Source organism: Lepidochelys olivacea (genome assembly GCF_965140295.1).
Source record: "Lepidochelys olivacea isolate rLepOli2 genome assembly, chromosome: 5".
NCBI classification, from domain to species: domain Eukaryota; kingdom Metazoa; phylum Chordata; order Testudines; family Cheloniidae; genus Lepidochelys; species Lepidochelys olivacea.
The window spans coordinates 88,813,106-88,825,796 of NC_140415.1; the positions used below are offsets into that span (position 1 = coordinate 88,813,106).

The 12,691-nt window shown below is 41.6% G+C and overlaps 1 protein-coding gene across 2 annotated transcripts in view; it reads right to left on the bottom strand.

Annotated features, from left to right (window-relative positions):
* LOC311520551 (spindle assembly abnormal protein 6 homolog) overlaps positions 1-12,691 on the bottom strand; it is a 44,798-nt gene that overhangs the window by 26,748 nt on the left and 5,359 nt on the right. For both annotated transcript variants that reach the window (XM_084628100.1, XM_084628101.1), the window contains exons 2-4: positions 2,378-2,438; positions 1,786-1,865; positions 809-913 (exon numbers count right to left, since the gene is read on the bottom strand). In XM_084628100.1, the coding sequence (XP_084484226.1) occupies positions 809-913; positions 1,786-1,865; positions 2,378-2,438 (246 nt within the window). The remainder of the gene's footprint in view (positions 1-808; positions 914-1,785; positions 1,866-2,377; positions 2,439-12,691) is intronic.

Genomic DNA, 12,691 nt, shown 5'->3' on the forward strand with positions numbered 1-12,691 from the left:
TCACACCTCCTGATTGCAGTGGAGACATACCCACAGATGCTTATGCATGAAGCCGAGAACAGGTGATCAAGGATGGCAGGTAACACAAATTGAGACAAGCTCAGATAATAAGTAAGAGAGGGCAGAATTATGTAGAACTTTGAAGATGGTAACAAGATGCTTTAATCTGATGCAGTAGTGAATGGGGAAAAAGTGGAAGGGTTGAAAGTGGGCAGTAACGTGATCAAAACAAGAGGCAATGAAAATGGCCTTTGCTGCAATATCTTGCAGGGAGCAGAAAGAGAAAATGTGGATTTCAGGGATACCAGAGAGGAAGTTGTTGCAGTAGGCAAAGTGACATACAGTGAGGGCCTGAATGGGAGATTTATTTGACAGGATGGAAAGAGAAATCTTGGAAAAGCTGAGGAAGAAGTGGCAAGATTTAGATATGGCCTGGATGTGTGAGGCGATGTAGGAATCAAGTCAACATCCACATTGCAGGCCTGAATGATGGGGAGAATAGTGGTGTTGACAAGGAAAGAGAATTTTAGTTTTTAAATTACCAGTAGGACTGCAAAGTGGTCTTCCTCTACCATTTTTTCTTAGCAGAGTTAAGGAACTTTGCAAATACTAAACCACATGAACAGCTCCCCTGGCTACCCCCATCTCTGGCACTTGTAAAGGCATTACTCATCATCACCACAATATCCAAGCACCCATACAACCAACTGTGAGAGTTGCACTGAAATGCTCCCTCAGGTAAGGATTTGCATTTATTGAAAGCTCCTTTCTAATCCAAATTCTATCAAAATAATGAAACTGCCCTTACCGAGGCACTTGTTTGCCTTGTTCCAAAATGCATTGTTCTAACAAATCAATGAATTTCTGGGGAAAAGCTGAAAAATCTATAAGCAGTCCTTGTTGGCTCTTTAAACTGCGAAGGAAACAAAAGGATGGCAATGGTAAAGGATAACAGTCAAGGGAAAATAATCTTTATTCTTAAACATTATCAGCCTATAAAACAAATTAGCTTTTCTAAATGGGATCTGGGTGGTAGTGCTGTATTACTCAAACATCAATGTTTTTGTCATTAGCAGTTTCCCTTAGTTGGGCAGTTTTTCCTCTGTACTCTCTTATTAGGAGGTTTCAGTTTCTTCCCTCCTATTAAAGTAGGATCTGGGTAGTAAATGAGACAGCCATATCTTTGAGAACACACACAAAGATAGTTACTACAAAACAGTTTAAGAGAAAAGAATCTTATTTCTTTTTTAATACCAACTCCCACCTATGTAAAAAAGCCACCAGACACGGACTTTAGTAAAGACAGCAATACTATATGCACCATAACTTCAGACACTATATGAACACAACCCAAAAGTTCACAAAATTAATTTTCAACAGCATAAACTAGAACTTTCAAAGAACCGAATTCATTCTGTTAGGCAGCATAACTAACACGGACAACTTTTTACTATGTTAACAGAAGTTTTACATTATTTATTAATACAATACTTTAAAGAAGGATCATCATCTCATTTCCTATACTTATACTCCTCTATGATACAAAGAAATCTTTCAGAACAGAATCTGCTTCCGAACTCAAGTGCTGACACCTACACCAGTAATTAAATTATATTAAAATGACAACACAATGCAGGGGGTATGTAAACTTCAAAGGTTTTGTAGTAACAGTAAATGAAATAAGAAACACAGAACACTGTACATATTTGCTCTTAAAACAACATTCACAGTTAATGATAGCAAGTTCCATTGTTTCTCAGAGAAAAGCAGCAAGATAGCAATTACCTCTGAAAATCTTCCTCTCCTACAGCAAGAGAATACAAGAATAATGGATCTGCATCATCTGTAATACGTACTGTAAGTTCCTGTCAAAGTTGGGGTAGAATTGTATTAACATTATTTGTTGAACATTAACAATGTGCCTCTTGGCACCATAAAGTATACAGGAGACATGAGCGGTAAAAAGTTTACATTTACAAAAAAGACAAATGAACTACAATTAAGATACAAAGTACAAGGTGACTAAAGTGGTGTTTTTAATCACACCTTTGGTTCAGACTTTTTTTATTTTGGTAAATAATAGCAGATCATTAGTGGCGACTCACATTGACAAGTGTAGTCAAGTTTATCTACAATGTGTATTTTAAATCATCAGAATAATATTTTGTATGATCCCTAAACTCATCACAGTACGCTTAAACAAGATTATATGGTTATACAGAGATTTACAAAAAAGCAACTCATAGAATCTCATAGCAACTCATAGAAACTTAAGCAATGCAAAAAGCCTGTGTCACTGCATCAAGGCAGTTTACATTCTATTTTAGCATACAAAAGATAGCAGACATACAAGAAAATCTTTTGATTCAGAGCATACCTTCTTACGGATAGGACTGGATGATGTACAAGTTTCAACAGTTAGCCTTACATCAGCCCTCCTACAATATAAACAGAGAATCTCACACTCAACAAGAGACATTTCATGAAAAGGTCTACATTAACATCTGAACTCATGCTTTCTACAAATGTATTGTAACATGGTGTTAAAAAAACAAAACAAAAAGAAAAACGGTACTACAGTTCCATTCCTGCTAGGAATAAAATTATGTATGGCTGGACAACTTGATTAACGTTTGACTGAAGTTGCAAATGCCTAACCAGTCAATAGGTTCAGTAATCAAAACACCTACTCAATATTTAATGAAGACTGACATCTCTCAGTGCACAAAGTTAAGCACATGCAATGAGTCTTCTCAGAATTGTTGCCCTATTTTCTACCATTGTTACCAGCACAACTTAATCCTCTGTTTTGTTTCTACCTACAGACACTCTTTCAGATCTAATACTTTTAGATTTCAGCATATTAGATTTCCGCAATATTAACTAACTGTTTCTTGTTTTCATTTTGGGTGTTTTAATACTGGCTAGTGTTGTAGTCGTGACTCCATGGACTGAAGAGATTCTTCAACCATTACAACTTTTTCCTTAAGTTCAGAAATAAATGGAACAAAGTTTCAACTTTTTATCAATACTTTCTTCTAATGACTTAGTAGCCTATAAAACTACTTGGCATGAACTCTCAGAAGTTACATTTTTTATTTATTTTTTTTTAAATCTTCCTTAGCAATGGAGTATTCACACTCTCAGAGGAATGGGGAGCCTCTACAGGAAAGGGTCTGCGCATTATCCAGCCACCAGAAACAGCAGTGGCAGATCTCTAGCAGACAAGACCTTAAATTCCCCAGGCCTTTCCATACTGTGGTTAGTTCACCTTGAGAGACACGATGAACACTAAACCATGAATAAAAACTACAGTACTAGCTACATCCTCTATTTTCAATGCTGAGAACCAAATTTTCAGAAGAGCTCAGGACCTACTCAGGGGTCAGCTCCCATTTATGTACCTAAATACGTGCTAGAGTTTCAAAACAACTCAGCGTCAAATGTGGTGATAATTTCTGAAAATCTCGCCAGTTATTTTGATTCCTAAATGGGAGCTGAGCTCTTCTGAAAAATGCAATTTTAGCAATCAGTCTGCCCTAAATTAAAGCTAATTAAAAGCTAAAGTAAAATATTTTCCCTGTCTCAACTGTGTTATATCACTCCCATAAAATGTTATCAAGAGTGCAATAGCATACTGGCAATTAGGAGCCAGGAGTACAAGATTTGAAAGGCTCCAGACTGGCGACATCAATGGGGCCACCATGACAGATCATATTAATCCAAGTCAGACAGCGCTACAGGAGCGAATACAGTGAGTATAAAGGGATGCAGGCAAGATTGAACAGTTTCTTAATTATTTTTAATAAAGTTTAAAAAAAATGGTACTGTTGTGACAGGAAATTTTATATAATTGGAGAATAAACATTTAATTATATCCTACATGAAATTATAGTATGGTAATTAGCATCTTGTGGTCCCCTGCCTTGCTACAACCGCACCATAAATTCCTCAAAGTGGCATATACTGATGGTTAAATTTCAGAACTAACAGTCTCAGCTTTGGACTTAAGAAGTCAGAATGTTCCAGTTATCCTGTGGAAGCAAAGCCTCAAGAATTCCTCCATTTCTTTAGACAAGGTGGTTCTACCGTTAGACAATATCATAGATTTCTCAGAAAGTTTTGTAAGCATGCTAAGTTGTATAAACATGTTGTATTTTACAGAATGTTTTGTACTCATGCCACACTTTATTGTGGAAACTTATTAGCAAGTAAACTGTACGTAATCTGTTTGTGTATGCAGAATCTGTCAGAAGTATTGTCAAAAATAAGCAGTGTGCTAGAAGCAGCTTGTTATCTTCTAGGGATAATTGTTACAGAGGTCTGTGTGAACTTCAAAATATGTAGAAAACTAGATAAGAAAAGGGATGAAAGGTTTGTGGTAATACAGTAAAATCACTCTCTGTTGTAAACAAGTGAGGCAGAACTATGAGCAAAATTGAGCTAATAGTTTTCGAACAGTGAAGATATAAGCTGCATGCCTGTTCTCCAGATTGGGTAAAGTATTAACCCTTTCTGTATAGTGCTGATCTATCTATCTGATTGAGAGTCATCAGAATTGAACCCATCAACACTGCTAGGGATCCTGTGGAATTTAGAATCGCTGAAGGACCAAATACATGAAGCCTAGACATGCAAGAGGAAATGGGAGGTGATGCATTTACAACGTGGTGTTTTGCACTTGTGATGGAGAAATTTCACCTTTGTCTCAGGGAATATGGCAGATCACTAATTCCCCTGAAGTCTACATGAGGCCTAAAGGGTATGTTTATGCTTAAAACATGGCAATGGAGTGGCTCCCATCAGTGTAGATAATCCACCTCCTCGAGAGGCAATAGCTAGGTTGACGGAAGAAATCTTCCATCGACCTAGCACCGTCTATGCCAGGGGTTAGGTTGGTATAGCTGTGTATTCCAGGGCTGTAGATTTTTTCACCCCCTTGAGAATCGTACCTATACCAATGTAAATTCCTAGTGTAGATCTGGTCTCAGAGACATGAGGAGTCCACAACACATTTAGAATACTTGTAGCTCCTTGTGAGCACAAAAGGAGTCATATACCAGTAAGTATAAGTGTATTAAACCAAGTTACGAGAAGAGGAGAGGATAGTCATGCTGGAGGGAAGGTACAGTACTTGAGCAACAGAGTAAAAGCCCATCAGAACTTTTCAGAGGTTTTCAAAGTCCATCACATCATTTGCACACTAGATAAATATAAAATACCTGTGGGGCAATGCACATCTGATTTTCTCAAACTCCCTTATCTCAGAAATTACTTCTGATTTTCCCAAATTTAGCTAAAAAAAAGTACACACATATGCCAGGTACAGATTTGAAATTGAAAGACCATTTCATAGAGGGGGACCTATTTTAGACATAAACAGAAGGCGGTCTACAATCTTAAATGTGAATAGTCTCTTCCAATTAGTCCCTATAATGCCATGGTATATACATTGGAGCTCCCCCTACTGCGCTTGTCCATGAGTATTCTGTGTTAGGCTATGCTAGAAGCACTCTTGCGATCAGTCATATGCTCCTCGCTCAGCCCAAGTCCTTGAGGCAGGGCTACAGTGATGAAATGGTGATAAGTGTCATGGAAGTGCTGCTCTCAGATAAGCAGGTTATAGGGCTACAATGGAATCCCTTTTGGCAAGAGCAATTTTCAAGTCTTGCATACATGTAAGCCACTGCTACAGTAAAATACAATGGAGCTCTCTTACCCTTAAAGATGCCTCCTGTCATAAATATAAAGGGAATGGTAAACACCTTTAAATCCCTCCTGCCAGAGGAAAAACCCTTTCACCTCTAAAGGGTTAAGAAGCTAGGATAACCTCGCTGGCACCTGACCAAAATGACCAATGAGGAGACAAGATACTTTCAAAAGCTGGAGGGAGGGAGAAACAAAGGGTCTGTCTGTGTGATGCTTTTGCCGGGGACAGAACAGGAATGGAGTCTTAGAACTTAGTAAGTAGTCTAGCTAGATATGCGTTAGATTATGATTTCTTTAAATGGCTGAGAAATTAAGCGGTGCTGAATAGAATGGATATTCCTGTCTGTGTGTCTTTTTATAACTTAAGGTTTTGCCTAGAGGAATTCTCTATGTTTTGAATCTAATTACCCTGTAAGGTATTTACCATCCTGATTTTACAGAGATGATTCTTTTTTACCGTTTCTTCTATTAAAATTCTTCTTGTAAGAACTGAATGCTTTTTTCATTGTTCTTAAGATCCAAGGGTTTGTGTCTGTGGTCACCTATGCAAATTGGTGAGGATTTTTATGAAACCTTCCCCAGGAAGCGGGGTGCAAGGGTTGGGAGGATTTTGGGGGGGAAAATGTTTCCAAACGGGCTCTTTCCTAATAAAATAAACCCGCTCAGACGTTTGGTGGTGGCAGTGGAAGTCCAAGGGCAAAAGGTAAAATAGTTTGTACCTTGGGGAAGTTTTGACCTAAGCTGGTAAAAGTAAGCTTTGGAGGTTTTCATGCAGGTCCCCACATCTGTACCCTAGAGTTCAGAGTGGGAAAGGAACCTTGACACCTCCCACCCCTGTTTCAGGGTTGAGACATGTTGGTAGGGCAGTATGGGAAAGTTTGTATTGCTGCTGCCCAGTATTTGTTTTGTTAATTAAATAAAAGAATTTAGTGTCCAAAATTTAGTTAATTTCGAACTAAATCCACTAAAATTAAAGAAAAAATGGTATCCCATGACAAAAACATTTGAAGTGACAATTAGCACAGCTGACTTGGGGGAATTTGAATATGTGCTTCTTTACTTATACAGTATTTAGAAATCAAAAGTTATAATTACTGTGTCCTATAGTGTTTGAGGGGTCATCATTCAGATGGTTAGTACATCTCGAGTTAGCAGATGCTGGGTTTGTTAACCTACAGCTTGAGCATCGACACATATCTGTAACCCCAGATTAAGAACTGTTGAACCCTGAGTCCCAACCTGGGATTCTAGAGTCTACACTACATTATGTGAGACTGAGTCCAACCACCCCTATCCCAAACTTCCTATTGCCCTCCCAAAATGTGGCCACTCTAGTCCTTCGTTCGTGGTGCAGCGTGGGAAAATTTTACTGTCCACAAACTAGAGTGTCCTGAGAACAGTCAGCCCATGGGATCATGGAATACTTCTGGTGCACTCCCAGAGCAAAAGCCCAGTGCAGATGAATCTACACTGCAAAGCAATAGAGCTGTGTATGATATTTTCTTACAGTGCTAGCCGACTGAAAGCTATAACATCCAAGGATATGTCTACACTGCAATAAAACACCCACGGCTGGTTCATGTCAGCTGACTCAGGATTGCAGGGCTCCAGCTATGGGGCTATGAAATTGCAGTGTAGATGGGGGCTATGAAATTGCAGTGTACCCCAAGGGAACCCGAACATGTACACTGCAATTTTATAGCCCCCCCCCCCAGCCTGAACCCCGTTACCTTGCGTCAGCTACACAGGCCAGCCATGGTTTTATTGCAGTGTAGACATACCCAAGTGTACCACCTTCCCTAGTAATCTTTCTAGGCTCTTACTGCCCTGCTAGCGCTCCTCATGAGACTGTTTCTCTCATGTATAGGGCTCCAAACATTTATCATACACCTTCTGAGTCCAGGATGATAGCAAAGATGATGTTTCAGTGGGGTCCTGAACTTCCCACCAGAGCATTTTTCCTGAATTCATGGGAGGGGAGCAGAGACTGTGCTAAACTTGCCATCCAAGTGCTTGATCTGAGTCATGCACTGCAGGCAAGAGCAGTGCAAACTTTCTCACCCAGCAATAGTATGATGCACTTCAATCCAGTCCTGAAACATTCCTACAAGATGCATCATGACACAGCTACAGCAACAATCTGGTTGCAGCATTACCTTACCACATCATTCTGTCTAAATCAGTGATATTATTAAAGAAATCCTGAAGTTTGTAAGACAATACTGCAGTTGGTTAATACAAAACAACGTAGGATAGTCAGGAAAACAACTATCAGAGGAGACAAGAGGAATGTCATGCCTAGAGTAAGATTTTTACATTTCTCATTTTCTCCTTCCAACTCTTCTAGGCTGCTCTTTGGCAGTCTGCAAGTCATGCTGATTTATGTGGTGGGTTTGTAATACGTGCAAATGGAGACTAGGAAGAATCTAAGATAATTGACACTTGTGCCTTAAGATGTGATTTCAGTCCAGGTCCACCCCACCATGTAGGAACATTTACTCAGTTCTCCCATGCTAGGTCAGCACATGGAATAACTAAATCCTGAGAGACCCAGAGTTGGTAACTCAGAAGGTGACACTCCTCCATCTGACTTAATACTGAACCAGCACCCAACATGGTCCTAGGGGGCATTGGGTCCTGCAGACGCCATCCTTTAGATGAAATTTAATAGAACTTGGCCATATGTGGAAAATAAGGTTCCATAACACCTTTGAGGGGATCTTGCAAAGAAACCTTCAAGAGCTCAGTATAGAAAGCAAAAAGCTCCATTGCTATCTAGTTTGCAGCAAGCACATTTGATGGGAAAATATCTGAAACAGAACAATATATACTGGGCTTAAGGCAATACTGATGGTCCCAGTGCAGAAGAAATTGAGGAGCAAAGTGTAAATGATGGAAGTCCTATTATTAAGTCATTAGCAGATTTACCTGATAATAAGGAATGGAAATGTGAGGAAAGCGATGGAGAATCATGCAGTTTTCCTAGCAGCATAAAGGAGACTCATGATAAAGAAGAATGTGGCTCACATGAAAAGGAGAGCAGAGACAAAGAAAAATCTGGTTTACATGACGAAAACCAACAGAGAAGAATCAGCCTTGCACGATGTCAAAAACAGTGAAAAAAAATTCCATGCCACAAATCAATACATCTGTCAAGGTTCCTCCCCCACTCTGAACTCTAGGGTACAGATGTGGGGACCTGCATGAAAACCTCCTAAGCTTATCTTTACCAGCTTAGGTCAAAACTTCCCCAAGGTACAAAATATTACCCCTTGGACAGGCCGCTACCACCACCAAACTAATACTGGTTACTGGGGAAGAGCTGTTTGGACGCGTCCTTCCCCCCAAAATACTTCCCAAAACCTTGCACCCCACTTCCTGGACAAGGTTTGGTAAAAAGCCTCACCAATTTGTCTAGGTGACTACAGACCCAGACCCTTGGATCTTAAGAACAATGAACAATCCTCCCAACACTTGCACCCCCCCTTTCCTGGGAAATGTTGGATAAAAAGCCTCACCAATTTGCATAGGTGACCACAAACCCAAACCCTTGGATCTGAGAACAATGAAAAAGCATTCAGTGTTTTACAAGAAGACTTTTAATAAAAAATAGAAGTAAATAGAAATAAAGAAATCCCCCCTGTAAAATCAGGATGGTATATATCTTACAGGGTAATTAGATTCAAAAACATAGAGAACCCCTCTAGGCAAAACCTTAAGTTACAAAAAAGATACACAGACAGAAATAGTTATTCTATTCAGCACAATTCTTTTCTCAGCCATTTAAAGAAATCATAATCTAACACATACCTAGCTAGATTACTTACTAAAAGTTCTAAGACTCCATTCCTGTTCTGTCCCCGGCCAAGACGACTACAGACAGACACACAAACCCTTTGTTTCTCTCCCTCCTCCCAGCTTTTGAAAGTATCTTGTCTCCTCATTGGTCATTTTGGTCAGGTGCCAGCGAGGTTACCTTTAGCTTCTTAACCCTTTACAGGTGAGAGGAGCTTTCCCCTGGCCAGGAGGGATTTCAAAGGGGTTTACCCTTCCCTTTATATTTATGACACGCCCCCCAAATCTCAGCTAGGGTGAAACACTGGCTGGGATTTCTTCCTGGAGCTCTAGGAAAACAGAGTTAATAAGACACATGCATCTCTAAATATACTACCAAGTACATAAAGACTAACAATATTTTCCACATCTCAAGGACGATTTTAACCAGTTGATTCTGGGAAACTTTCACGGGAGAGTGCATCAGCCACTTTGTTAGAAGCTCCTGAGATGTGTTGGATGTCGAAATCAAAATCTTGGAGAGCTAAACTCCACCGAAGAAGTTTTTTGTTAGTTTCTTTGACAGTGTGAAGCCACTTTAGTGCAGCATGGTCGGTTTGCAGGTGGAAACGCCGTCCCCAAACATATGGGCGTAGCTTTTCCAGAGCGTAGACAATGGCATAACATTCTTTTTCAGTGACTGACCAGTTGCTTTCCCTCTCAGACAGTTTTTTGCTGAGAAACACTACAGGGTGGAATTCTTGATCAGGTCCTTTCTGCATTAAAACTGCTCCCACACCACGCTCGGATGCATCTGTGGTTACTAGGAACGGTTTGTCAAAGTCTGGGGCCCTTAGTACAGGGTCAGACATGAGTGTCGCTTTAAGCTTGTTAAAGGCCTTCTGACACTTTCCGGTCCACTGAACAGCATTTGGCTGTTTCTTTTTGGTTAGGTCTGTCAGTGGGGCAGCGATTTGGCTGTAGTGCGGTACAAATCGTCTGTAATAACCGGCCAAGCCTAAGAAGGATTGAACCTGTTTCTTTGACTTTGGGACAGGCCACTTTTGGATAGCATCCACTTTGGCCTGTAGGGGGCTGATAGTTCCTTGACCCACCTGGTGTCCAAGGTAAGTCACTCTGTTTAGGCCTATTTGACACTTCTTAGCCTTAACAGTTAGTCCTGCCTCCCTTATGCGCTCAAGGACTTTTTGTAGATGTTCCAGGTGGTCTGCCCAGGAATCCGAAAATATGGCCACATCGTCAAGGTAGGCGACTGCATATTCTCCTAATCCCGCTAGGAGACCATCTACAAGTCTTTGGAAAGTGGCGGGTGCATTTCGCAGCCCGAAAGGGAGTACATTAAATTCATACAGCCCGAGAAGTGTGATGAAGGCTGACCTTTCCTTGGCAGATTCATCTAGCGGTACCTGCCAGTACCCCTTGGTTAAGTCCAAGGTAGAGATGAACTGGGCCCTTCCCAGTTTCTCTAATAGTTCATCTGTGCGTGGCATGGGATAGTTGTCTGGGCGAGTTACAGCATTTAGCTTACGGTAGTCCACGCAAAAACGTATTTCCCCATCTGGTTTGGGAACTAGAACCACTGGAGATGCCCATGCACTTTCAGAGGGGCGGATTACCCCCATCTGTAACATATCCTGGATCTCCCGTTCTATAGCAGTTTTAGCTTGAGGAGACACCCGGTAAGGTTGGACCCTAATTGGGTGAGCATTACCTGTGTCAATGGAGTGGTATGCCCGTTCAGTCAGTCCTGGGGTGGCTGAGAACGTTGGCGCGTAGCTAGTGCACAGCTCCTGGATCTGCTGTCGCTGCATACGCCCAAGGGTCATGGAGAGGTTCACCTCTTCCACACCACCAGCACATTTCCCTTCGTAGTAGACACCTTCAGGCCACTCAGCATCGTCTCCTCCCTGGGCTGTAAACTGACAAACCTTTAATTCTCTGGAATAAAAGGGCTTTAGAGAATTAATATGATACACCTTAGGCTTTCGGTTGGAGGTGGGGAATGCTATGAGATAATTAACAGCTCCCAGGCGCTCCTGGACCACGAATGGCCCTTCCCACGATGCTTCCATTTTATGGGCCTGGAGCGCCTTTAAGACCATGACCTGGTCTCCTACTTTGAAGGAACGCTCTCTGGCATGTTTATCATACCAGGCTTTTTGCTCTTTTTGAGCATCCTGTAAGTTTTCTCTAGCAAGGGCTAAAGAGGTTCGGAGGGTGTTTTGTAGGTTGGTTACAAAGTCCAGAATGTTAGTTCCTGGAGAAGGTGTAAATCCCTCCCATTGCTGCTTCACCAACTGCAATGGCCCCTTAACCTCACGGCCATATACAAGTTCAAATGGGGAAAACCCTAAACTGGGATGTGGTACAGCTCTGTAGGCAAAGAGCAACTGCTGCAATACTAGGTCCCAATCATTGGAGTGCTCATTTACGAATTTACGTATCATGGCCCCCAAAGTTCCATTAAACTTCTCCACCATGCCATTTGTTTGATGATGGTAAGGAGTGGCAACCAAGTGATTTACCCCATGAGCTTCCCAAAGGTTTTTCATAGTTCCTGCCAGGAAATTAGTCCCTGCATCTGTGAGGATGTCGGAGGGCCAACCTACCCTGGCAAAAATGTCTGCTAGTGCCTGGCACACACTTTTAGCCCTGGTGTTGCTTAGAGCTACTGCTTCCGGCCATCGGGTGGCAAAATCCATGAAAGTCAGTATGTACTGCTTTCCTCTGGGTGTCTTTTTCGGAAAAGGACCCAGAATATCCACAGCTACTCGCTGAAATGGAACTTCAATGATGGGGAGTGGCTGGAGAGGAGCTTTGACCTGGTCTTGGGGTTTTCCCACTCTTTGGCACACCTCACAAGACTGGACATAGGTAGAAACATCCTTGCCCATTCCCTCCCAGTGGAATGACCCCCCCAAACGGTCTTTGGTCCTGTTCACCCCAGCATGGCCACTAGGGTGATCATGGGCTAAGCTCAAGAGCTTGGCCCGGTATTTAGTTGGAACTACCAACTGTCTCTGAGGATGCCAGTCTTCCTGGTGTCCCCCAGAAAGAGTTTCCTTGTATAAAAGTCCTCTTTCTACAACAAACCTGGATCGATTAGAAGAGCTGAGAGGCGGTGGGTTGCTCCGTGCCGCCGTCCAAGCTCTCTGGAGGCTTTCATCTGCTTCCTGTTCGGTCTGGA